This window comes from Gadus morhua, chromosome 18 (genome assembly GCF_902167405.1).
Source record: "Gadus morhua chromosome 18, gadMor3.0, whole genome shotgun sequence".
NCBI lineage: Eukaryota > Metazoa > Chordata > Actinopteri > Gadiformes > Gadidae > Gadus > Gadus morhua.
In genome coordinates this window covers 3,859,333-3,885,934 of record NC_044065.1, presented here as the reverse complement: position 1 = coordinate 3,885,934, position 26,602 = coordinate 3,859,333, and the positions used below count along the sequence as shown (strand labels likewise).

The following is a 26,602-nucleotide window of genomic DNA, read 5'->3' as shown; positions in this document are numbered from 1 at the left end:
CATTTAACATTAACATTCCACAATTAGAGTACAGTAGAAGGGCTAGCAGCAGTTTAAGTGTGAATAGAGAATAAGTTAAAAAGAAATGCTAAGGATAAGTTAAAAGTTTTTAAAATTGTGCAAATATATCTATGACAATTTTAAAAACTTTTAACTTATCCTTAGCATTTCTTTTGCAATGCAAAAGAAATGGAATTTATTATCGTTATTAGAATGGTGATACGCAGAATGGTGATGTTAAGGATGTTGATACTTGAATGTGATGGGTAATGTCAGAATATTGATGTTGCAAAGTCGTTAGAATGTCGATACTTAGAATTGGATGGTTGATGTGAGTATTTTGACGTTAGAATGCCCTTGGTTAGAAAGTGGACGGATAGGTTGAATGCGGACGGAAAGTTGTCTGTTAAATGTTTTCGGTTACAATGTTAACGTCAGAATGTTGTTACTTAAAATGTAATCATAATGTCATCATTGTAATGTACTCCTACGTTGTTCTCTGATCTCTCTTCGTCCTCCTCCTCCTCCTCCTCCTCCTCCTCCTCCTCCTCCACCTCCTCTTTCAGCCAAGAGTGTGTTCACGTTCCTCCAGCCGGCCTACTCCTACAGCAGGCAGGAAGGCATCGCCAAGATACCCATCAGGAGGAACATCAGCGAGGACGGCCGCACGCAGGTCACCTACCGCACGCGGGACCTCACCGCCAGGGACAAACACGTGAGAGGACAAACACACACGAACTACACCCCCCAAAAAACAAAGGTTCTGGGTTTGAACCCCCGAATGTCCACATTCAATCGGTCACCTTGGATAGAAGTGTCTGCTAAACGGCTCAATAGTCAAATCGAATAAAAGAGATTTACATTTACCTTTAGGGCAATCAGCAGACTCTTTGATCCACAGCGAGGGTTAGTACAGTTGTAGTACATTTGTCAGAAGAGAGAGAAACAATATATCGCTGTCAGTACAGTAAGAATGTTCATAGAACCAAGTGCCAAGCACTAACAATCACTAGGTTAACCCATTCCCCGTCTACAACAGAGATAACTAGGATAAGACGCTAATGATAAGTACTATTATAAGTGCAGGGTCGTACAACATGCAATAAATGCGTAAGAGGGGGGGGGGAATGAGGCGACGAATGTAGCCTTGGCAGAACCTGACCCCACGATGGTCTCTCTGTGTTGGGCTCCAGGACTATCTCTCCCTGGAAGGGGACCTGAGCTACGCCCCCGGGGAGACAGAGAAGGTGGTCCCGGTCCAGCTGCTGGAGCTGGGCGAGCTCAGCAACCTGCTGGACGAGAAGCAGGTCAAGCAGTTCGTCATGGAGCTCAGCAACCCGCGGCAGGGGGCCAAGCTGGGGGTGTACCCCACCACCACCGTCACCATCCTGGACGAACCCGGTGAGCTTTTCGTGGTGATGGTTCAGAGGTTTTTCAATTTTTCTGCAACTTAGGGTGGCAGTAGCTCAGCACGTAGAGAGGGATCCCTGGTAACCTGAAGGTTGCTAACAGGTAGAGAGGGATCCCTGGTAACCTGAAGGTTGCTAACAGGTAGAGAGGGTTCACTGGTAACCTGAAGGTTGCTAACAGGTAGAGAGGGACCACTGGTAACCTGAAGGTTGCTAACAGGTACAGAGGGTTCACTGGTAACCTGAAGGTTGCTAACAGGTAGAGAGGGACCACTGGTAACCTGAAGGTTGCTAACTGGTAGAGAGGGATCACTGGTAACCTGAAGGTTGCCAACAGGTAGAGAGGGATCACTGATAACCTGAAGGTTGCTAACAGGTAGAGAGGGATCACTGGTAACCTGAAGGTTGCAACTCGACTAGTGTCGAGGTGGCCCTGACTTAGACGCCTCAACATAACTGCTCCCAGCGAGCTGGCTGTCGCCTGGGGTGGTTGACTCCACCATCGGTGTGTGAATGATATTAGGTTGCTTTGGATGAAAGCGTCAGTGAAAATCCCCTAAATGTAAAATGTAAATGCTGCTCAGGGTTTAGATGTCCCTGGTGTACACCGAAACGCCAAGAGACAACAAGAAGTCGGCTAATTGTCACCAATAACGTCGTTACTATAAACAAAGTACAGAATTTAGCCCTGGTGGTAAAGCATTGGTTATATTTAGTGTACTGGCAAGGGCGCTTGTGGTTTCTCTTTTGAGGTTTTTTCTTTGCACGTGGTGTAATGTAAGAAAGTCTGTGATATCACACCAAGTCACCCGGAGAGACTCACATACCCAAAAGTGCAGCGTGAGGCCAGGTGAAATGAGACTCACAGGACAGGTCAGGTCTCTCTGAAGCCAATCTGAAGACAATCACAGAAAATTGTGGTATTACTCGTATAAAATTTCCCTCGAAGCGTCGTGGCTCTCACCCCAGCACCCTTAACTGGTAACCCCCCTCCCCCCCCCCCCTCCCACGGCAGACCCCAGTGTGATAATGTTCAAAAAGGTGAACCAGGCGTTCACCGCGACCGAGCCGTCCTACAACATCCCCGTGGTCCGCACCCGCAACCTGGACGCCCCCGCCACCACCAAGTGGCGCACCAAGAACAAGCTCTTCGACCAGGGCGGGACCCTCAAGTTCGGCCCGGGGCAGACGGAGAAGAACATCCGCATCGAGAAGGCGTCCCTGCCGCCAGGCCCCGCCCAGCGGGAGCCCTTCATGCTGGAGCTGTTGGACCCCAGCCCCAACGCCGTGGTCGGGGAGAGGAAGACCACCATGGTGCACATCGGCGACGGAGGTACGTGACCGTGCCCTGCAGACGTCGGCGACGGATCGCCGTTAAGCTAGACGCGCTCTCTCGCTCGTTCTCCTATCTCAAGGGGCAAATGTCACGTGCTCATTCGATTCAATTCAATTTACATATATATTTATATAGCTCTTAGGCCCAATCCCATTTCTACCCCTTACCCCTTCCCCTTACGCCTCCCCCTTGTTTTGAAGGGGTAAGGGTAAGGGTAAGGGGTAAGGGGTAGAAATGGTATTGGGCCTAAGTGCTGTATAATATATATATAAATTGAATTGAATCGAATTGGGCCTTAGGCCCAATCCCATCATCCCCTTAAACCTTCAAAACAAGGGGGAGGGGTAAGGGGAAGGGGTAAGGGGTAGAAACGGGATTGGGCCCTTAATCACAGGTGCAGTCTCAAAGGGCTTTACAGGTCATATATGTGTGACCCCCCCCGTGACCCTAGCCCCCAAGAGGGAAAGAAAAAACTCCCTCGATCATGTTCCATTTGCTCTGAGGATAGGGTACAAGCCTCCATCCAATACAAAAAATTTGAGACCTAGTGCGCTGGAATTCAAATTCAAATAAACTAGTGAAGTAAAGTAGTGAAATGAACAAGAAGCCAATAACGCACACACCCATAACAACAACACTGATCTTAGGTCTTCATGGGCGCAATCCAAAAGGTGTGTTTGAGTCGGGCTTCATGTGTTCCCCGTGTTTCCTTCTCCCTCCTCCAGCTCCCAGGTCTCCAGACGTAGTCACCATGGGGTCTCTGAACCAGAAGTGCAGCAGTCCTGGGGGCCGTCTGGGGGCCCCCCCGAACGCCAAGGCTAAATCCACCGGCCCCAAGAAGATCCAGCTGTCCTGGGACCCCCCGCCGGGGAACCCCATGGGCTACAAGGTGGGTGCGGACGGCCCCACCCTAGATTGACGACGCAACAAAATCATGAACATTCAAATCCTTTGGATAATCTAACATTTTAAGGTGTTCTGTTGGAAGTCACTCACATGTCATGAATGTAAGCGTTTATTGCACGAAAAGTTAATCAGCGCCCTAACTTCCGATTTTAAGCATGACGTACAGATGTAAGATCAACCATACCGACGTTTGACAAGAGGGAGCGAACAAGAACAAGTGCTATTAGTCGTCACAATGCTAGATGCTGTATCGGTAAATACTCGGTCTCAGCCGATACCAAAGTTTAGGAATCGGAATCGGTATCGATAAGGAAAAAATGATATGGGGACATCTCTAGTGTGACCCCTGCAGATCCTCTCTGTACCCCAGGGGAAGGCCACGGCGTTTGTTGGTTGGGTTCGGTTCTCTCTGTACCCCTGAGGAAGGCCACGGTGTTTGTTGGTTGGGTTTGTCTCCTGGGTGTGACCCACGCCGGTTCTCTCTGTTCCCCAGGTGAAGTACTGGATCTACGGGGACCCCGAGACGAAGGCTGAGGTGGTGGACGTGACCACCCCGCAGGCGGAGCTCCGCGGTCTGTACCCCAGCTGTGACTACGAGATGCGGGTGTCTGCCTACAACATGATGGGAGAGGGCTTCAACACGGAGGTCATACCCTGCAAAACACTGGAGGACCGTACGTTGCTGAGACACCCTCCGTTCACATCTTCATCACGCTTCTTATCGGCAGTCATAACCGGGGGGATTCTACCTGTGTTTACACCAAAGGGTTGTGGTGTTTTAAAAAGTCCAACCTGCACCGTGTGCGTTTTCCCATTCACAGCTTTCAGTGGCTTGACTTTGAGCATTTACTGTATATCTGTATGCATAAACGATTATCAGTATAGCTTTTTATGGAGAAACCTTCCCTGGATGGATCGACTCAACGTTAGTTCGTAACTAAGTAGTAGTCAAATAGCTGCAGTTGAAAAGTTATGTCGTGAATTTATTGAATGCTTATATATTCCGTGTTTGTGTATCCTCTCTCTCTCTCTCTCTCTCTCTCTCTCTCTCTCTCTCTCTCTCTCTCTCTCTCTTTCTCTCTCTCTCTTCCCTCCCCTCAGTGCCGAGTGAGCCTGGCCGTCTTGCCTTCAACGTCATCAGTCCGACCGTAACGCAGGTCAGCTGGGCGGAGCCAGCGGAGACCAACGGTGACATCACAGCCTACGACGTTGTGTACACGCCCATCGACGACGACAGGAGTGAGTGACCAGTTAGCGCTTAGCGGCGTCGACCCCTGTGTGTGTGTGTGTGTGTGTGTGTGTGTGTGTGTGTGTGTGTGTGTGTGTGTGTGTGTGTGTGTGTGTGTGTGTGTGTGTGTGTGTGTGTGTATACTTAATATAACGCAACCTAGTGGAAACTGGGTTGTACTTCAAGTGGTAATCTGGAAAATGTCAGTTTCGTTCTCATTGGCGCCACCTTTTGTGGAAAGTAAAATTCATTATTTGCAAATGTGGTGTTACCTCATCTGGCGATTTAGACCGAACAGATGTTTAATTACTGCAAAGAGGTTTGCAACTTTAGGAAAATTGACCACTTTCTTACTTTTCATAAATTAAAATTGATTGATGATGTTTTGAGGGTCACTCATATTACAATTTCATCCAAGCACCTTAATATGTTTCTCTCTTTATTTTTCCCGCACATCACCAATAATTGCAATGCCAAGAATCCTTCTAACTCTCTCTCTCTCTCTCTCTCTCTCTCTCTCTCTCTCTCTCTCTCTCTCTCTCCCCTCCCTCCCTCCCTCCCTCCTCCTCTCCTCTCCTCTCTCTCTCTTCTCCCTCCTTCTCTCTCCCCCCTAGAGCCCGTGGGCCCGGCTAAGACGGTGAAGATCGATAACCCTAAGAAGCGCATGCTGCTGATTGAGAACCTGCAGCGGGCCCAGACCTACATGTACAAGGTCCGCGCCAAGAACAGCGTGGGCTGGGGCCCCTACCGCGACGCCACCATCAACCTGGCCTCCCAGCCCGTCAGGCCCCTCTCCAGTAAGCCCAGTCCCCACACTGGTCCTGATCTACGTAGTTACACCACTGGTCCTGATCGCCATAGTTACCACACTGGTCCTGATCGTCATAGTTACAACACTGGTCCTGATCGCCATAGTTCCCACACTGGGCGTGATCGTCAGAGTCACCACACTGGTCCTGATCGCCATAGTCACCACACTGGAACTGATCGCCATAGTTACCACACTGGTCCTGATCGTCATAGTTACCACACTGGTCCTGATCTACGTAGTTACACCACTGGTCCTGATCGTCATAGTCACCACACTGGTCCTGATCACCATAGTCACCACACTGGTCCTGATCGCCATAGTTACCCCACTGGTCCTGATCGTCATAGTTACCACACTGGTCCTGATCTACGTAGTTACACCACTGGTCCTGGTCGCCATAGTTACCACACTGGTCCTGATCGTCATAGTTACCACACTGGTCCTGATCACCATAGTAACCACGCTGTTCTTCTCCACCTCTCTCTCTCTCTCTCTCCCTCTCCCTGCATTCTGCATTTATTTTTTATAGTTTCTTATTCCCTATTTCTTAGCTTTTTATTATCACTGCAACTTCTTATTTATTTATTCAAGTTTGTTTTATGGTGCATTTTTTATGGTTCCATGATTGTTATTGGTTTGAATGTTTTTATCGTTTAATGTTTTCATGACTATATTTTCTAATTGGTACACACAAATGGGCCTCTTTCTGACTTGTTAATTTCCCTCATTTGTTAATGTTATGCATAGTTTAATTTATTGATTGGCTCATTATAACCGCTGTCACAACCACAGTTTCCCTTCTGTGATCACTGAAGTCCTTCTCTCTCTCTCTCTCTCTCTCTCTCTCTCTCTCTCTCTCTCTCTCTCTCTCCCCCCCCCCTCCCCCCCTCCCCCCCAGTCCCCATCATCCCAGACATCCCCATCGTGGACGCGGAGGCTGGTGACGAGTACGACGGCTACCTGATGTACAGCAGCGAGGTGCTGCGGTCCCCCTCCGGCTCCAAGACCCCCAGCGTCTCCGGGGAAGGTGGGCGACACTCTGCTCCACTACACACACACACACACACACACACACACACACACACACACACACACACACACACACACACACACACACACACCAACAAATACTCACAAACCGTTGATTCTAAGGGCCTGAGCTCTTTACTCTCTTTGTGTCTGTTAGTGTCTGACGTAGCTGAACTGAGCTTTGCGTGTGTGTGTGACTGTGTGTTTGTGTGAGTGTCACTGTGTGTCTGTCTATCTTTGTGTCTGTGTGTCTGTATATGTGTGTGTGTGTGTGTCTGTTTGCGTCTCAATGTGTGTTTGCGCGTGTGTGTGTGTTGTGTGTGTGTGTGTGTGTGTGTGTGTGTGTGTGTGTGTGTGTGTGTGTGTGTGTGTGTGTGTGTGTGTGTGTGTGTGTGTGTGTGTGTGTGTGTGTGACCTTTCCCTGTCAACACGAGGCCCGTAACCCCCATGTGACCAGGCTGGGCTCTGTCAACGTGTTTTGCATTTCATTCTGTGTGTTGTTCCGTCCCAGTGGGCGAGCGGGATAGAGAATGAATGGGTCACAGAGAGAGAGTGAGTGGAGGAATGAATATTCTTGTGTTATGCAGTTGGATCGGTGAGGCCGCCAGACTCCCATGATTCATAGCGGCATAACACAGAAAGGTCGAACCAGGAAAGGGAACACACAACAGATGAAGAAAAAAAAAAAAACCCTCCTCTTCCTCCCTTACATAAAGTTTTTGTTTGACTTTTTGAATCACCTCGTCTCACTCGTCCCGTCCGCCCCCACACACTTCATACCAGGTGTTTGTGTGTGTGTGTGTGTGTGTGTGCGCGCGTGTGCGTGTGTGTGCGCGTGTGTGTGCGTGTGTGAGAGGAAACTGTATTTCTCTATCTCCTTCCTTATTTTCCCCCAGTAGCCCAAAGGTTTCCTCCCACGCGTCTCCGGAGAGCTGTGCTGTCGTTTTCCTCCCGTCTAAACTCCAAGGTTGCAAATCCCCCATTCCTCGTTACTTTCTCATTACGTCGGGCTCGCTCTCTGCCTCTCGCTCTCCCTCTCTCCGTCCCCCTCGCTGCCTCTTCGTCAGCTGCCGTTACGTAAGACAGTACCGCTGACACTACCTTCCGACACCTTCCCCCTGGCTCACTGGCGAAGTGGCAGCGCTCATAGATCCACCGGCTGTCTCTGGTGAGCCTTGTCCCTGAGTGACCCAGAGTCAGTCAGCTGTCACCGTCTCACCGGGGAGGTCGTGACCCCACGGTGGGATAACGCGTACTTTGGAGCATCGTTGACCCTTTTACACGCAGCGGGGTTTGGGTTTCAGGGAAGGAGGGGAATGTTAGTTGGATCGAGTGGCACCATCACAAACCTGTCCTCCGCCTGCTTGTCTGTCGCCCTCCCCACCCCCCACCCCCATATCCCCCCCCCCCCCCCCCCCCCCCCCCCCCCCGTTGCCCCAACCCTAACCCACCCGCGCGCGCACAACACCTTCACCCAATCGCCCGCGGCCAAGGCTGGAAGCACGTGAAGCTGGTGGGCTCCAGCCTGGACCTGCGCAGGGTGTCCTGGAAGAAGGTGGTGGTGGAGGAGGAGATCCCCCCGCCGGCAAGCCTCAGCAGCGACGCAGAGTCCAGCTCCGACGAGGCTGCGTCCCCCGCGAGCAGGCCCCAGCCAGGTGAACGCACCCACCTCCCCGCCCTCCCCCCCCCCCCTCCCTCCCTCCCTCCCTCCCTCCCTCCTCCCTCCCTCCTCCCTCCCCCCCTCCCGGCCCCGGTGACGCTATACAAGCAGGCGGACTAGCATGCTCGCTAGGTCACGTGCACGGCTACTGACCCTGGGGGGGGGGGGGGGGTGTGACCCGGCGCAGAAACAAGCTGCTCTTTTGGTTTTTGGTTTTTGTTTTCGCGGCGTTGCAAAATTTCGATTCTTGTATTTTTTCATCCAATGGGGGAAAGTGAAACGTCGGCCAGGCTTCGGTTCCGTCTTCGTCTGATCTCTCTTGACCTCTCTCCTTGAACCTCCGACCCCTGCCAGGAGGAAGAGGAAGAGGAGGAGGAGGAGGAGGAGGAGGCGGCATCAACTGACCCTTCCCAGTTGATGATGATTGCAGGCAGGCTTTCTCTCAGGGGTGTGTGTGTCTCTTCCTGCTGTCACCTCCGAGCGAGGGCAGGTGATCTATGCTTTGGTTGTGTATGGGTCACGAGTGTGTATGTGTGGGTTGTGTACGTGTCCATATACGCATATGTGTCGCTGGTTCGCCCTGGCGAGGTTTCGTCGAGAGCATCGCGTCCTCTCTGTGGACCCCCCCCCCCTCTCTGACGCCTTCTTCCAGCACCAGGTGGCGCCCCTGGTGCCTCTCCAATCGTCCCGTTCCGAGAGCGACGTCGGCGGGTTTCTAGCATGCTACATCGGTCCCCCCCCCCAACCTTCAAGAAGGCGAACGACCTCGTGAATTGTAATGTGTTTTTCGCTGGATGTCGGCTCCCCAGGTGACCAGCTGATCAACGGAAAGTACGAGCAGGGCTTCCTGTTCCCGGGGAGCACGTCGAGGAACGTGTCCTCCTCCTCCTCGCCGATGTCCACGCTGAGCTACAGGGGTGCGGGGGGCTCCATGAACACCACCTTGGACAGCACCACCACCACCACCTACCTGAGCGGACAGGATAAAACATCCACCACCTACCTGAGCGGACAGGACAAGACATCCACCACCTACCTGAGCGGACAGGGTAAGACTTTGACAGATGTCAGGCTCGTATCACCTTAGCTCATTTACGTTCATATTTTCCTTTAGGGCATTACGCAGACGCTTTTATCCAAAGTGACTTACAATACGTACATTTGTCAGAAGACAGAGAAACAACAATATATCATTGTCGGTTCAGTAAGGATGTTCCTAGAAGTGCCAAGCAATAAAAACCCATTCCCTGTATACAACAAAGATAGCTAGGATAAGATGCTACACAGTGCTAAGTAGTATTTTTAAGTGCAAGGACGTGCTACACACCCTAAGTGCGTACAATAAGTGCCAGGATGTACAACATACAACAAGTGTCTAGGTGAATATAAGTAATAAGTCTAGTTTAATTCTGAACGAGTGACTCTTGATCCCCTATTTTGTTTTTTGCTCAGTAGTTGTAGCCTATGGGGTTCTGCGCTAATTAGCAAAGCTAGCTTGTTGAGGTACGGTTCTGAGGGGCCGCTGGGATTTCCTCCCCAGATTCAAGGAAAGCTTTGAAGAATCAGCGCTCTGCTTGAGAAACCTCCTAACTGTACATTCACGGATTGTTATTATGTTTCTATAAATATCACTTTAACCATGTTTTCAACTTATGGAACATAACGTTCCCAACCAGACGTCGGTTACTCCGAGTGGTTCGGTGACCATGTGTCTGTCCCCCCCCCCGCTGCCCGCAGGGAACACCTTCCAGCAAGACTTCATGATCGGGGGTATCGGAGGTCTCGGCGGTCTGGGAGGTCTCGGCGGTCTGGGGGGAGCCGGGGGGAGTTCCACCCGGCAGGTGGTGATGAGGAAGCACTCTGAGAACCGCGGCTACGCGGACGAGAACATCCGGGACTCCATCATCATGGGGGACATCGGAGGCCGCTTCCCAGACCTCGGTACGTCGCCGTGCTACAAAGTGAACTAACCGCGGGCTTCTTCTTATCGGGGATCCCTTTTTTGGCTGAAAGGGAGGCTTTTATTTTGAAGTATTGAAGTAAACGGCCCGAGTGCATGTTGAGGCAGAGGGCTTGGTTTTTGAGGATGCCGGTTTTGCTGCACAGTGAGCTGTTGCCCCTACACTTTGCAAAGAGCTGTGCTGACTTAAGCTTCTTCCTCTCCTTGTCTTCCCTTCCTCTCCTCCTTACCTCTCCCCCTGTCTCTTCTCCTCCCTTCCTTTCCTCTCCTCTTCAATATATTGGCCTTTCCTTCCTCCACTCCTATATCTGCTTCTCCTAACTTTCACCATCTCTCCACCATCTCTCCATTTTCCCCCTCTTCCTTTATCCGTCTCTTTCTCTGGCTCTGTTTATATCTCTCTCTCTGGCTTTCTGTATATCTCTCTCTCTATCTCACACTCCCTGTCATTCTCTCTCTCTGGCTATCTCTCTGGCTCTCTCTCTCTCTCTCTGGTTCTCTGTCTCCTTCCCTCTGGGTCTCTGTCTCCTGCTCATTCTGTCTCTCTCTGGTCTCTCTCTCTCTCTCTGGTCTCTCTCTCCCTCTGGTCCTCTCTGCTCCTCCGCTCTCCCCTGTTTCCTCGTTGCGTTGCTCTCAGGGGGCTTTGGCTTGGCCGGGACAGAGAGCAGCTTTCAGAGCCAGTACGGCAGCAGCAGCAGCAGCAGCACCTACGGCTTCTCTCAGGCCGCTTCGGCCTCGCGGGCAAGGACCGAGTCGTCGGATGTCTACGACGCCCTGCATAACCTCGACCGGGTGCTCCAGGGTGAGTGGCGCTTCAAGCACACACCGCTGACGTGGGTGGTGCCAGCGAGCCCGGGGAGCGAGCGAAACCATCTGCCCCATCTCTCCGGCAATTTGTGTGTTGATCTGCCGTACCCCCCTCTCTCTCTCTCTCCCTCTCTCTCTCTCTCTCTCTCTCTCTCTCTCTCTCTCTCTCTCTCTCTCTCTCTCTCTCTCTCTCTCTCTCTCCACCTTTCTCTCATTCCATGCCACCCTCCGCTCCATCTGACCCCCCCCCCCCTCTCGTCCCCCCCCCCCCCAGCAGACAGCAGGGGGAACCCGGGGGTGCCCGACACCCCCACCAGGCTGGTGTTCTCCGCCCTGGGTCCCACCGCCCTGCGGGTCAGCTGGCAGGAGCCACACTGCGACCGGGACATCCTGGGGTACAGCGTCCTCTACCAGCAGCTCAATGGAGGTGAGGATGTGTGGAGGGATGGAAGGGTTAATCAATGAACCCGCGCCGGGTGATCCTACTACAATCTTTGGCAGCCATGACAACTTGATGCGTTGTTTGGTAGTTCTGCAATCGTTGTCATGGTTTCCCCAAATTCTTCTCGACGGTTCCTACGACCAATGAACCGAGGTCTGTTTGGTCAGGAGATTTGTCCTGTCTGCGGGGTTCTGGTTGGAGCTAGATAACTGGTTGTTGAGGACTATCTAACCCCGGCGTGCTCCACTCTCCTCCTCCACCTTCCTCCTCCTCCTCCTCCTCCTCCCCTCCTTCACCCTCTTTCTCCAACCCCTCCCTCCTCCACCCCCTCCCCCTCCCCCCTCCCCCTCCTCCCCCCTCCTCCTCCCCCCTCCTCCTTCACCCTCCCCATCCTCCACCCCCCCTGGCTGCAGGCGAGGTGAAGCGCATCAACGTCAGCAGTCCCGGGGACAACTCGGTGGTGGTGCAGGACCTGCTGCCCAACCACTCGTACCTGTTCAAGGTGAAGGCCCAGAGCCAGGAGGGATGGGGCCCTGAGAGAGAGGGGGTCATCACCATCGAGTCTGCCGTGGACCCCCAGAGTCCGCTCAGCCCCATGCCAGGTACCGTCTCCCCCGGCCCCTGAGACCACCCAGGTTTTAGCTTGGCAGTGACTCACTTCCAAATATGGGCGTGGGCTTACGTTGTTCAAAAGAATGCAGCCAATCAGATTAAACCACTGAATTACTCTCTTGCTGTTCTTTCTTTTCTTTTCTTGCCGAATCAGATTGGATATAAAGCAGATGCATCCGTCCCTCTGAAATAAGACTTCCGTGCAAATCCCTGATAAATCTTCCTTTATCCTATTTATTCTGTATATCTCAGGATAAAAACTATTTGATCCCCCCCTCGATATCTATGCTTTCCTTGGGGCCTGGCTGTTGTCTTGAAATCCTGCCGGGCGCTTCCCTCCCTGTCCGTCACGGCCTTAACTCCCTCCCCCTAGTACTGATTGGTTCCCTCTTTATTTTGTATCGCCCGAGGGACATTAGCGAGATCGATCGCGCCCGTTGTAGTTTAGTCCGTTTGTTCCGTCTCCTGGGGTGGGAAGTGAATCTGTGCACTCGGATATCATGTTTAACGGCTTTCCAATTCTGTGTTCATCGCCACAACAACAGTGTTAATATTTAATGCCAGCTTGTAGAACGATGGGCCAAGTTCAAGTAAGGACAGCAATCCAATACTTGGCTGCGATAAAGTTGTGATACAGAATGAGGGAATTGCATCCGTTGTTATATTAAACTCCTATTCTTTTCTTAAATACAGATGCTCTATGGGAGACATTTAAACTAAGGGTGCATAGTCAAATTGCGACATTTCGCTGTATTAATAGTTAATAAATATATTATTCTAAGGCCTACCTTTTTTATCGTATTTCCAATGTTCTTGACAATACCACAAGTATTTCTATGAATCAATCTATTTTTGACAGCGCTTGACATTCAGAACTGAGAACTCTTGCGAATTTCCACAAAGCATGAAGACGCATCTTGTAGGACTGTGACGCAGTAGAGCGCTAACGTAGAGCCTAGGCTGTGCGTGCCAACAGACGGCAGTCTCTCCTCCTCTTCCTCTCTCTCTTAATGCTTGCTGCAGTCAATTCTGTAGTGCGTTAGCCTTTGTTGTTTTGTTTTTTTGACACTTTTAATTCTGCTCAGACTCATCGGTGCATTATATTGTGATATTAGTCTCCAGAAGAACATACAAGCACCACAGAAGAAGACTGACGATAACCGTCCCTGACTGTGATTGGCCCCCTCTCTCCCCTCGCTGCAGGCTCCCCCTTCACCCTGAGCACGCCCAGCGCACCGGGACCCCTGGTGTTCACGGCCCTCAGCCCCGAGGCGCTGCAGCTGAGCTGGGACAAACCCCGCAAGCCCAACGGGGACATCCTGGGCTACGTGGTGACCTGCGAGCAGCTGCACGGAGGAGGTGAGGCAGGGGTCGCTACTGCAGCGACCGGGACTCAAACCATCACGCCTTTGTTCGCACTACCTCCGTCCGTCGACGGATATCATTGACTTTGCACGGGGGCGCTCGCGAAATGCAATGTGGGTCGGTCCGTTCTGTCGGCTCCGTGGCCGGAGTCAAAAAGTTGAGAAATGTTCAACCTTTCAGGCAGCGCCGGCTCAGTCGGCCAATCAGACTGCGTTATGCAAATGTACGCAAGGACACTGTCCAATGAAATCGCATTTGTACTGCAACCCGGAAAAACACATGGATACCTCAAAAAGCCCCCATCCGTCAACAGACGCATGTAGTGTGAACAAGGCGTTATATGCCTGCCTAACCTAATCTAATGAACAGATACTGTAGGAACATTATTACGATTATTATTTATTTTTCTAAGGGACTCATGTCATGCCACCAGGTGTCGGTGTGATTAGCTGATACAAGCCGTTTGGCACAGGGAAGGAATGATTGCTGGTAGACTGATCTATCCAGAGTACATCTAGGTGGACATGCCCAATTTTGTATGTCACTATGATAATCACGCCTGCCCTGTGCCAAACAGCTTGTACCAGCCAATCACACCCACACCTGTTGGCATGACATGAACCCTTTAACATTTTAGTTATTTACTTTTTCGGGTAGGTTTTAGTACTCTGTGGCCCCGGTATCCAATGCTCCGCGGCCAGAGGTTTGAGAACACCTGGTTTCGAGTTCTGCGTTTTGAACTCCCCTTGGATCTGGAAAACATCCCAAGCAGGATCTCGGACAGTGGATGGTTCCAGAACGGGGGCCACAGTCTCTGTCCCCTGTTTTATGGGATTAGGGTTGGGGTTTATAAGGGTTAGTGTTAGCATGCTAGTAGGCGGTGTGCTACACTGTCCAATAATCAACCGGGGGTACTTTAATTGAAACAGCTCCTTCTGTGGACGAGTGCTGGCATAAGAATGAACTCAATCCACTGTTAAATATAATGGTGTCAGTGCCCTGAAACTTCGTCCAAGCGCGTCCACTCCTGGCGTTAGTGGCCCGTCTCCTATGTGCTATGGCGTATTAAATCAAACATGGCTCCTCCCACCTAACCACTAGACCCCTGTGTCCCCCCCCCCCTCCCCCAGGTGACCTGCGGTCCTTCCAGGTGAGTGGGGACAGCGCCGAGACCAGCCTGACCGTGCCAAACCTCAGCGAGAACATGCCCTACAAGTTCAAGGTCCAGGCCCGGACCACGCAGGGCTTCGGCCCGGAGAGGGAGGGCATCATCACCATCGAGTCCCAGGACGGAGGTGAGACCCCCCCCCGCCCTGGGGGGCTACACAACCTGCGCTCAGTACTGTTCAAACTGCTAACAGGCGATGCCCCCCCCCCCCCCCTCTGTGTCAAGTATGAATTGTTAAAGAGCTTACGAAAAACAAAAACAAGCAGGCACACACACATGCAAGCAAACACACACACAAACGTCCACATACGCACAAACACACAACCACATGCAGACACACAAACTTTTGCACAGACGGTTAGACACACTTACACAGACACAAGGAAGAGAATACCACTGGTTTATGTACATTGATTGGTTTATAACCGGCCATTTGAGCTGCAATAACTTACTGAGCTTCTCACTGATTACTTTAATGAGGAATGATGCAGTGTAGTTGTAGTGTTCTGTTTCTCTTTAACTGAACTTAAAGGGGTTTAATCCTGATTGCAGTGTCACAATCAGCTCTGGTCTATTGTGAGAGTACTGCTTTATACACATGTTTTGACAGATTGTACATTATGGTGTGTTTACTCTATGTTTAACCAAAAATATTTAACTAGGTCACCGCAAGTAAGATTATACTGATGATGATAAACTCCCATCTTCCAGAACATCCCCATTTACATGTATTCTGACCCTCTCCTCTCCCTGTAGGCACGATGTCTCAGTACAGCGGGGGCAGCTCCATGACCAGGAGGGAGGTGTTCCAGATGCCCGCTGAAGTCAGCTCGCATACCAACGTGTCCCACACTATGTTCACCGAGCCCTACTTTGGCGGTACGCTTCCACCTTATTCAAACACATTCAAATAAACACAAAGAAAGACTGTCTGAACAATGCTAGGGCTACACACCACCTATGTGGCTTTACAGGATGCAACAGGATGGGGGTGTTGAAAGACACCCCCATTTTAAGGTTTGCAGACGAGTGCTCCTTGTTGCCATACATCGCTCCCTGAGTGTTTGGTGATTGCTTAATGCGCAGCAGCTGTGCAGCCTCACCCAACCCCAGAGTCCAATCAGTCTGACTCGGGCCAGGTGAGGCTGCTTCAACCAGCCCTCGTCCACACACACACGCTCCACGACTGCATTCAGAGCTCCGAACACACGTTCACCAAATGCAACGTTCATGTATTCCCACATGAAACACTAAAGAATATTGGAGAATAGATCCAATAAGGTAAATATATAAAATGTGAATAATGCAATATTATAAAATTGATTCATAATAAAAAGTTGAATTATTAATTCTAATTAAATAAGTCAACTAAAAATGAGGGACATTTCAAATTTAATAAAAATCAATTATGAAAGACGTGGTAATCATTTGGAGCTGAGAGGTTTATTAAGTTGTGAGTAAGCGAGTGAAGCGATGAAGTACTGATTAAGGGAGTGATTATGTGAGCAGACACACACACACACACACACACACACTAACGTGCGGCTGTTGCGCTCCACAGAGGACAGCGGCGGTGGTGGCGGCAGCATGATGATGACCACGCAGCACATGGAGACGAGTGGCGTGATGACCACGGGCATGGTGACCCGCCAGGTCACCCAGGGGATGGTGCAGAAGAGCATGGTGGGCGGCACCACCGTCACCAAGAAGGTGGAGCGCTTCTACGAATCCTAAGGACCCCCACCCGACGGTACCACCACCACCAACACCACCACCACCACCCCTCCCCCAAACGCACCCAAGGTCCATAAAAGTTCTGGCCGCCATCTTGGTTCTTTCCGACCAAAGATTTTCGATTCACCAAGCCACCATTTTGTTTTTATTCTCGTTATCATGTGACGAAGCATTTAGATGTATGCGTTTTATTTCTTTTTAAGACAACATTGTTTGGTTTAGTTTTTGTGTTAGTAGGTGAACCTCTGTTACATCCCCTCTAGCGCTTTAAGGTTTATTTTTTACAAAGTTAAAATGCATTTTGATGCTCCCACGAGTCCCAGCACATTCTGTTGCGTTCAAGTTTTGCGTTGAGTGATGCGTTCAAGTCCGCTCCGCATCGACGCCTGCCAACGGATTATAAGGCTTTAAATGAGGACAGCCAATGATAATCTGTACAGTTGTTCCAAAATCCAAAGTGACCTTATCTCCCCCCTGCTTCCCTCCCCCTGTCTCACATCCCCAGCCTGTCATTTGAGATTGATACATGGCTCTACTACACTAGATGGCTAAACAGGATTACCACCGGTACTAATACCCGCTCCTAAATCTTCCTTGTGCTTAACATGATAATTAGTCAGGAAGAGAAGGGGGTGATTTTTCTACGAATGCTAGTGCTAATTTTACGAACGGTTAGCTTTACTGTGTGCAAGATGCATTTCGACTATTGTAATTTTATTGGATGTATATACAGAACTAGCCAGACTTCATGGTTAAATGTGGACCCTGTCGTGCCAATGAAGGCAAACGGGGGATTTCATTATGGTGTTATGTTACCCATTATTGCTCCAAAGTACACAACACTTTGTGTTTAACATACCAGAATTGAACATCTTTTCTTCGTAGTATCATACGTACTCGTGGGCACCATTCTTTAAAGGTTATACTCATTAAAAGATAAAAGGGGTTTTCATTACTCAAGATGTGTTTTGCAATGAGCTGTATATTCTTACAAGGATAGCAATATTTTTTCCATTAGTTGCTTTTGAAAGATGAGATCATGATATTTTTAAGAACTAGCATTTTCAGGCATTAAGATTGTGTTTACGTTTTAATTTGACATTTTTATATGAGGGAACAACTTTTGTATTTGCACCAAGAAAAAAAACGTGCCATAGTATTCCTGCACTTCAGATAAACTTCTACGAGTTGCTTCATTATAACAGCAAAAACCTTTTGGCTTTGTTTGTATTTTTGTATCTGGGTATATCCACTTTAATGCACTTAATAAAGATTCTAAGTAAACTTCTATCAATGTCCAACAGTAATTTGTGACCCTGTGAGACAAAGGTTAATCATGGAGTCTGCCATTTTGTCATTTATTATCGTTTGGATGAGGGGTCGTGCCTTGGCCATCACAAGATAATGCACAGATGAGTTTCAGCAGAATTAAACGTGTCAAAAAACAAAAACCGAAACGCTAATGCACTACAGAAATGCCTGCAACAAGCTGGAGAGAGAGAGGAAGAGGAGGAGAGACTGCCGTCTGTTGGCATGCACAGCCTAGGCTTTACGTTAGCAGTCTACTGCGTCGCGGTCCCCCCAAGACGCGTCTTCATGCTCCGTGGACACGCGGCCGAGTTCTCGGTTCTGAATGTTAAACGGTGTCAAAAATAGATATGTTTTCAGAGATAGAGATGTGTCCTTCATCCTTGTTCGATACAGTTTAGTACGGGGGTCGAAGGTCAACGGGATGTCGGGTGCTTTTCCTACCCTACGTCTCAAAAAAGGCAACCCTGCAGGGGAAGCATGCTGCGCTTCAAGCACAGGAATATCAATCGAAATAAGAAAACGGAATTCCATCCCGTGTCTCATCAGACTCATCATTGTGCCAGCAACGAGCCAGGAAAACAACAACAATCATAACAGTAACCATAACAACTCAGGGAAAAGCATAACAACGCGACCGGGGTGCAACGGGGTGCGGGACAGGTCCGTGTGCGGGACGGGGGAGGGGGGGTTCAGTTCCACAGGCAGGGCCCGGGACAGAGGCAGGGGCCCCTGACGGCAGCGGGCCGGATCACCAGGTCCTTCATGGCCTCCACCGTGCCGAACACGGGGGTGAGCTCCTCGGTGAACCTCTCGTTGTACGTGTACAGGTGCGCGCGGCGCTGGGCGTCGTAGAAGGACAGCTGGCCCTGCTCGTAGTCCAGGTACACGCCCACCCGGCGGGGCGGCGCCAGGCCGGGGGCGAGGGGCGTGGCCGGCACCGTCAGCGCCTTCAGCTCGCTGCCGCGCTCCAGCCGCAGCGTCAGGTAGCCCGAGTCGGCGTTGAGCGCGCGGTAGCCCCGGCGCGGCGCCCGGGCCTTGGCCACGCCCAGGCGCCAGTCGCGGTCGCCCACCTCCACCTCCCAGTAGCGGCGCCCGGAGGCGTAGCCGCGGCGCGCGGCGGCGCAGCGCCAGCCGTCGAAGCGGCGGGCGCAGCAGGGGGCGTCGCCGCCCTCCACGCCGCAGCGCATGCGCTTGGCGTCGTCGGAGATCAGCAGGTCGCCGTTGGCCGTGTCGGGGTCCAGGAGGACGTCCTCTGTAGGGGGGGGGCGGGTGTGTGTGTGAGAGAGAGAGAGTGTGTGTGTGTGTGTGTGTGTGTGTGTGTGTGTGTGTGTGTGTGTGTGTGTGTGTGTGTGTGTGTGTGTGTGTGTGTGTGTGTGTGTGTGTGTGTGTATTTGGGTGAGTGAGTGATCGTGTTTGAGAGTGAGTGAGAGAAGAGGTCGGGGAACACAAATCATTGGGAATAACGCGCAATACTATTATAAACAACACAAATATTCTATTTACCTGCCGCCTCGCAGATCCAATTCCACACTGAAAAAGAACAGAAGGGATACATGAGTGCACGACAATAAACATTGCCCACTTTTCTGCACTCAATTGCTTCACACGTTGTTAAATTCCTGTCCGACACTTACCGCTGTGTGGGATGTAGCGAGCAGCATCTGAGGGGAGGAGACACAGGGTTACTGAAGGCCTGGAGACCAGTGGTGTAGTCTACGTGATACGCAGGTATACGCCGTATACCCACTAGGAACGCACCAGGATTTGCGTATACCCACTTAAAAATGTGCACGGATACGTATCAATCGTCTTGTGACAGATCTTTCACTTCTGTGTTTATTTTTCGGAAATATCGGTTGGGTATAACTGCAATAAAATACTTTACGCAGGGGAAGTTATCTCCTACATTCACCATTCATAAAATTCCCGCTGCGCGCTCGCGCTCTGCCCTGTCTCTGTTACGAAGCGCGAAGCTGCCCCTTCATCCTTGCACGTTAGTTGGCGGGCCAAGCCCCTCCTTCTCGCGTGTGTGTGCGTGCGTGGGCTTGCGTGTGTGTGCGTGTGTGTGTGTGTGTGTGTGTGTGTCCAGTCCTCCCGTATTAATGTGTAAACCACATAATAAGTAGTCAACAGAAGACAATGTTTTAATCCCACTTTATATCTCCTTGTTACTTTTAGATGAGAACCCCTGGCCAGCCTTTCAGACTGGGTGTCAGGCTAGGGAATTTAAAAACAGGCATCCTTGGTTAGAGTGGAGGGAAAAAAAATTATAGGTAAATGTCAGCCAACATACAGTTGGTATACACAATTGAAATTCATAATGTTAATCACTATGCAAATGAGAGTATAGCTAATTCATGGTCATTTTTAAGGTGCAGTAATTTCACACTTTTACACAATTCAATTACTGTATGGTATGTTAGATAACAACAGTAAGAGCTCAAATTAGAGCAATTGAAAGAGTGAAACATTAGTCTCCTGTCATCTCCTTCTCATGCACTGGTTAGCCATGGATGTAAACAGTTCATTCAATTATTTTGAGTAGATTTTGTCCTTGTTTAGCATGTGCTATTGCTACTATAGATATACAAAGGACGACTTGTAATTTTTGTGTAATATTTGTTCATACTGTTATTAAACCTGGTTCTTTCCATGATTGTTGATAATCGTTATACTCTTAAATCAGCGGGTTGTAGACCCCTGCGTTGGTGAGTGTGGTGCGACACCCCATAAGCGCCACACACGTACACGTACCGGTCGGACGGGTTTGTACGAGGCTGGGAGGGAATCATCACAGTATACCCACTACAATAAAATAGACTACACCACTGCTGGAGACAGATGGACATCGAGCAGACAGAGCGCCTTCTCCCCTGTCAACACATCCCTTCCTAGCCACTATCAGCAGCCTGCGATTTGTCCTCAATGCCAGTTAGCTTTCGCTGGAATGACTCAGCAATTTAAATGCTCCATTGTTGTACTACTACATTGCTCTACTACATAAATATTGCAACCGATTCTGGCTCTTGAAGTGGGTCATTGATCAACACTTGATCAATGATTGTGCGTGACCGGCGATCCACATTAAAACGTGTGATTCATGTTGGGAACGGACCCCACAGTAGTTGAGCCGTGCATCTGGTATCCAGCTTAATTCTAGGCCAGAACAGAACCTCTGTAGGAGTCGGCACAGAGTCTGGGCCAGAAACCAGAAACTGGAAAGGATGGGGTTATGCCTTGTGTTCTGTTTGGTTACGGAGCCACTCGCTCATTCACAAGAGTGGGTGAAGCAGCAGAGAATGATTTTAATTAGTGTATGTCTACAGTGACCAGGCACTTTAATATAGTGGAGCCTTGATGGCCGAGATTTGGTCCACCAATGAAGCGCTGGCAGAGCCCGCCTCCAGCAACGTGATTGGTTTAAACAAATAAGAAAGAGTTTGATTTGAGATTTTAGACATTAATCTAAGTCAGATCTGTGAGACTAGTCAGATGTGTGCAGGGATGGTGTGTGTGTGTGTGTGTGTGTGTGTGTGTGGGTGTGGGGGTGTGTGTGTGTGTTTCTTTGTGGGTCCCGGCTGTCCGTCAAACGCTAGTCAAACAGTTTCCTTGTGAACTTTGCTCACCGATCCTCTGGGTTCGCTGCTTCCTCACCAGCCACTGTTTGGTTACGTCCTCCTGTGGACACACACACACACACACACACACACACACAGAGAACGCACATACACACAGAACGCACACATACAGGACCCACATATACACGCACACACACAGAACACACACGCACGTAAACAGACATACACACAGAAACATGCGGTGCAGGCAGACACATGCAAGCACACACGCACACACACACACGTCAACATACACACAAATACACACAAGCACATGCAGATACAGAAACATTTGAACAGACAGTCAGACACACACAAACACACAAGGAATAGAATACCACTGTGAGTTGAGAGTTTTAATCAATTTTCAACTTTCCCAATTATTTTTGATAGATGAAAGCACCAGACCTTTTCAGGACTCTGGGCGTTGAGCAAGGCCAGCATGATGAGCTCCATGGCTGGGAGCAGATTAGGCAGACGGCCCCTCTTCCACTGGAACTCAAGGTCATCCAGCATCATCAGCACAGGCTCCCCCGGCCAGATAGACGCCTGGAGGGGGGGGGGGGGGGGGGGGGGGGGGGGGGGGGGGAAGAGAGAGAGAGAGAGAGAGAGAGAGAGAGAGAGAGAGAGAGAGAGAGAGAGAGAGAGAGAGAGAGAGAGAGAGAGAGAGAGAGAGAGAGAGAGAGAGAGAGAGAGAGAGAGAGAGAGAGAGAGAAAATTGAATTACACAGCAAGAGTCTCTGATAGGGTCTGTATTATGTGTGTGTGCGAGCGTGCCTGAGCGTCTGTGCGTGCATGTGTGCGTGCACGTGTATGTGTGCGCGTTTGCGCGTGTGTCAGACGTTAACATCAACAACAAGCCGCCCCACCTCCGGCCGGCTCCTGACGTCCAGTACCCAGTCCAGGATGACTCTCTTGTGGGGCGCCATTTCGTACTCCCCCCCGGCCTCCAGCATGCACAGCAGGTGGCCTTTCCAGTCCCTCTTCTCCGTCCTCTCCGCCTGGCTCTCCGTCTGGATCAGCCGGGGCTGCACGCCGCCCGGGGAAAGGGCAAGCCATGATGTGTTCAGTGAGCGGTTGATGTGTGCCAATGACACGGGTTACTGTCTGCCAGGAATATGGTTGGGCAGCGCCGTGTCTTCACTGGCTCTGAGTTATGTCAATCATTATTGAACTAAGGTGGGTTAATGAGGGTTGAACTCTTTTTGACAGCCTACTATTAGTCTTAAGGTACTCGTAGAAGTTAAAACAATTTGGAGGAGATTGGATTTTACAGATCGCTGCTGTAATGTAACGAGAAGATATGTCTACTTAATTATCTTACTGAAGTATCGTCCACTGCTCCCTTAATGCAAGACACGCTGTACGTATATGTACACTGTAACACATGTTGTAGGTCTTCAACCTTAGAGATGAGTGGATTCAAATCCATCGAAAGTATTCCAATCCAACGCATTTCCCTGCAAGCGTTATGAGAGCTGACGCAGATCAGCAGTGAAGCACCCCAGGGTGGCATACTGTCATACCTGCACCCTCTTCTCGATCACGGCGGCCCACTCCACGATGAAGTCCCGACACACGCTGGCAGGCCAGCTGTCCTCGAAGGTCCAGATGTGGCTGAGGACGTGGGACCTCTAGGGTGACAGAGGCAGAAGACATTAAAAGGTACAGCATTACATTTACATTGAGGGCATTTTGCAGACGCTTGTATCCAAAGCGACTTACAATAAGTACATTTGTCAGGAGAAAGGGACACAACAATATATATCGCTGTCAGAACAGTGAGGATGTTCATAGAAATGTGTCTCAACACTTTCAATCGCTGGGTTAACCCAATCCCTATTTACAACACTAGGCTGATAAGATAAGTAAATACATTAAGTGCGATGACGTACAACAAACAAAAAGTGCGGAAGAGGGGTGATTTTAGGAGAGTTAGGGATGAGAATGGTTGGTGGGGGGGTAAGAGTGCAGAGTCCAGGAGAACTCTGAACAAGGGAGTCTTGAGTCCCTTGCGGAAGCTGGTGAGCGACTCTGCGGCCCTGACGCCTGACATCCTCCGTACCGGAGCCGTACCACATCCGTTTACCCTTGTATCTTCAGAAGGCAGAACGGGGGTGGACGGATATTCCCCTTCTGCGTTTGAATGAGGCGATCCTATTTACGATGCGTTTTTAGTGGAAGTGGACCCATGGGAACGGTGGATACAGCATGACCTTGGACCACTCTGCGGTGGATGAAGTGTGTGTTAAAGAGAGAGTGTGGGGGATGAGGTGGTGGATGAAGTGTGTTTTAGAAAGAGAGTGTTGTGCTTGAGGTGTGTATTGGAGAGAGAGTGTGGTGGATGAAGTGTGTTTTAGCGTTTGTGCGTTGAGTCTACCTGGCACATTTTATTCAGCTCCCGAGCCAGTTCCATAATAAACAGCTGACTTTCCACCAGAGGTTCCTTCCTGTCATTCCGGACTCTCTTCCGAGTTTCCTAGGACAAGGAATAAGAAGCGAATACAAAAACAACAACACACCTTTTGTGAGGAAATTATTTGACAACTTTAACCTCATGGCGGGGAGAAGTTGATTATGGCTTGGTCACGATATAACCTATTTATACACTCAGTGGATACTGTTTATTATGGTACCTTGAGGCGAATCTTCAGCTTTTTAGCGGGTTCAACGAGGAACTGCAGGCAGTCCTTCATCATGCTGTTAGCATGGGAGGGAGGGAGGGAGGGAGAGGGAGAGAGAGAGAGAGAGAGAGAGAGAGAGAGAGAGAGAGAGAGAGAGAGAGAGAGAGAGAGGGAGAGGGAGAGGGAGAGGGAGAGGGAGAGGGAGAGAGAGAGAGAGAGAGAGTTATCTAAGAGGGATCATGTTATCTAATTGAATCCTCTGAAGTCTCTGCCAACGATCTGAAGGTTTCCCTTTGAGGATCATGGACACACATCGAGTCTCTGACGATGCTTAACCGAAGTTATCTGTGTGTCTTCCCTTGATCAAGCTACATTGAACAGAATGTCTGAGATATAAAGATGGAGTGAAAGAGAGGCTGACTATAGTACTCCAGTACCAGGCTTGGTGTGTGTGCTGCTGGCACTGTGTGTGTGTGTGTGTGTGTGTGTGTGTGTGTGTGTGTGTGTGTGTGTGTGTGTGTGTGTGTGTGTGTGTGTGTGTGTGTGTGTGTGTGTGTGTGTGTGTGTGTGTGTGTGTGAGAGAGTGTGAGAGCTGTAGTGCTGCAGCTGAGTGGACACCAGCCTCCTGCAGTCCAAAGTGATGAGAGGGCACAAAGCACTTGATTTATTAGACCACATTTAGGACCACGGGTCTGTGTGTGTGTGTGTGTGTGTGTGTGTGTGTGTGTGTGTGTGTGTGTGTGTGTGTGTGTGTGTGTGTGTGTGTGTGTGTGTGTGTGTGTGTGTGTGTGTGAGCTCCTGTCTCTGGTTGAGTGCTCTTCTGTGTTTGTGTGTGCGTGCATGCGTGTGTTCGTGCGTGCTTGTGCGTGCGTACGCGTGCGCGTGGTTGCGACTTCGCTCTCTGTGGTGTAAGTCAAATCAAAACTGGGAGAAGGAGAGAGAGGACCAAGTGAGAGATGGAGGCAGGGACGTTTAAGACTTGATCAAGGCAGAATGGCTGACGGAACTGCAGAACTTTTTATGGGTTTCTATAATCTCCCAGCGGGCCGGTGGGTCCAACGGCGGAGACGCAGTATGAATGTGCACGGTCACCCTAAAGCTCACGAGATCCAGGGGCGAACTGAACAGAGAAAGTAGCACTTTTTTAAAGCGCTTCTAGTGAGTCACAAAGCTACATTGCGTGTGTTTTTGTGTACGTGTGTGTGTGAAACATTTCTGTAGACTCAGCAGCAACCCCCCCCCCGCTCCTAAACGTTAATGCAGAGAAGGGATGTGATGTTGTCATGGAGACGTTGGAGGTTACGGAGGAGGAGAATTTGGATGATAACGAACACTGCAAAGGCACGCAGATAAAAGATGGGGGGCGTTCTAACGCAACGACTGACATTGATTTGCGATAAAAGCGAAGCAGAAATAAATATTAAATACTAAAATAATAAGTTATACAATTAGTGTTTAAACGTGGATTCCTCCTATGAAGGAATAAGCGTACAACACGGCTCATTGGCTACACCTCCAATGCATCAATAAATATTAATAGTAACAAAAAACGCAATATGCCAATGGCATTGATCGCAGTCAAAATAAGTTCGTTTTTTCAGTGAAAGCTAACTGGGGATAAACTCGATGTCATAAGGCCAATGCTACTCACACGTGTGTGCAAAATAGTGCTTTGAAGAGATTAGAGGAGATCCGGGATTAGCTGCCCACGGGGATTGGTAGTGTGTTAGTGTTTCTATACTCTCCCACAACCTCCGCCTGAAAGTGACAACAAAAACAAAAAGTGCTGCAGCCAAGCAAAGCGCAGACGCAACGTTAGTGAAATCTGTTAATCTTGTTTGAATGGTCTCACGTTTTAAGTTTGTTTGTTTTTTTAAATTATGTATAGCGATTGGACCAAAATGTTTCCGTGTCAGTAATCGCACATGACTAACCACAAAGTGAACGAGGTATCCTATCATTCCATATTAATGCACTGATCCATTAGCGCTCTTAGGACGGTATGCAGCCTACCCGCAAATAAATACAAACCTATACAAAATACAAAACGAGTCCATAACCAAAACAGTAGTCTCCAGAAACATTGGAAATATGAGCTTACCTTTATTTCAAGGTATTCCTTATGTAACAAACCAAATATTGTTTTAGAGCTGATTTAGTGCCGACCGCTGCCGCCCACAACTCCCACGTTCAGCATCACTATGGGTCGGACACACACGCTGCTTCTGCCACTTCTACTGCGTCAAATGAAATCAAGTGATGGTCGCAGCTCGGCTCCGTCTCTCCTCCGCGGATCAGAGCCGCCGGCAGCGACGGCGTTCTGCCGGGTGGGCGGAGTCACGGAGGACTCATTAGCATATGCAAAGTTGTAGACGCGCACCTGCAACTGAAAGTAACGGCGAGTTGGATTGTCTCTTCACAAATAAGAAATACGGCTCGAGGTATATTCAGTTGATTTGAAATCTATGGCTGTAATAAATGCCACATCAATTGTCGTGCAAATGGTGCAAATACAAATTATTGAATATATAACGTTTTTTATATTACATTATTTTATTAAGTAGTCTATATTATTGTGCAGTG

General features: G+C 49.8%; 2 protein-coding genes across 7 annotated transcripts in view; one reads left to right on the top strand and one right to left on the bottom strand.

Annotated features, from left to right (window-relative positions):
- itgb4 (integrin, beta 4) overlaps positions 1-17,755 on the top strand; it is a 39,720-nt gene extending 21,965 nt beyond the window's left edge. For 4 of the 5 annotated variants that reach the window (XM_030339602.1, XM_030339599.1, XM_030339601.1 and 1 more), the window contains 17 exons: positions 567-715; positions 1,194-1,401; positions 2,425-2,742; positions 3,471-3,634; positions 4,145-4,325; positions 4,753-4,890; positions 5,494-5,676; positions 6,589-6,717; positions 9,189-9,428; positions 10,117-10,320; positions 10,977-11,141; positions 11,421-11,573; positions 12,002-12,190; positions 13,404-13,559; positions 14,696-14,860; positions 15,490-15,612; positions 16,295-17,755. In XM_030339602.1, coding sequence (XP_030195462.1) covers positions 567-715; positions 1,194-1,401; positions 2,425-2,742; positions 3,471-3,634; positions 4,145-4,325; positions 4,753-4,890; positions 5,494-5,676; positions 6,589-6,717; positions 9,189-9,428; positions 10,117-10,320; positions 10,977-11,141; positions 11,421-11,573; positions 12,002-12,190; positions 13,404-13,559; positions 14,696-14,860; positions 15,490-15,612; positions 16,295-16,467 — 3,038 coding nt within the window. In that variant the 3' untranslated portion in view covers positions 16,468-17,755. The remainder of the gene's footprint in view (positions 1-566; positions 716-1,193; positions 1,402-2,424; positions 2,743-3,470; positions 3,635-4,144; positions 4,326-4,752; positions 4,891-5,493; positions 5,677-6,588; positions 6,718-9,188; positions 9,429-10,116; positions 10,321-10,976; positions 11,142-11,420; positions 11,574-12,001; positions 12,191-13,403; positions 13,560-14,695; positions 14,861-15,489; positions 15,613-16,294) is intronic. The other variant, XM_030339603.1, reaches the window with a different exon arrangement.
- Positions 17,545-26,323, bottom strand: zgc:194990 (SPRY_PRY_C-I_1 domain-containing protein). 2 transcript variants are annotated; one of them, XM_030339604.1, is made up of 10 exons: positions 26,121-26,323; positions 24,032-24,095; positions 23,776-23,874; positions 22,922-23,029; positions 22,265-22,423; positions 21,804-21,944; positions 21,405-21,456; positions 19,413-19,439; positions 19,282-19,308; positions 17,545-19,030 (listed from the first exon to the last, which is right to left on the bottom strand). In XM_030339604.1, the coding sequence occupies exons 2-10, from the start codon at positions 24,092-24,094 to the stop codon at positions 18,468-18,470; spliced, it is 1,239 nt and encodes a 412-aa protein (XP_030195464.1). In that variant the 5' UTR covers position 24,095; positions 26,121-26,323; the 3' UTR covers positions 17,545-18,467. The 2 variants fall into 2 exon arrangements, with proteins under 2 accessions (XP_030195464.1, XP_030195465.1); XM_030339605.1 differs by lacking the exon at positions 26,121-26,323 and adding an exon at positions 25,671-26,083.
- Positions 26,324-26,602: the final 279 nt, after the last annotated feature.

Excerpts from the sequence above, each read along its gene's own strand:
- zgc:194990 (XM_030339604.1), bottom strand. The coding sequence starts at position 24,094 with ATGATGAAGGACTGCCTGCAGTTCCTCGTTGAACCCGCTAAAAAGCTG. Across the intron at positions 21,457-21,803 it reads ACGCCCAGAGTCCTGAAAAG|GAGGACGTAACCAAACAGTG; the intron begins GTCTGGTGCTTT and ends GTGTGTCCACAG. Across the intron at positions 19,031-19,281 it reads TTGGATCTGCGAGGCGGCAG|AGGACGTCCTCCTGGACCCC; the intron begins GTAAATAGAATA and ends CCCCCCCTACAG.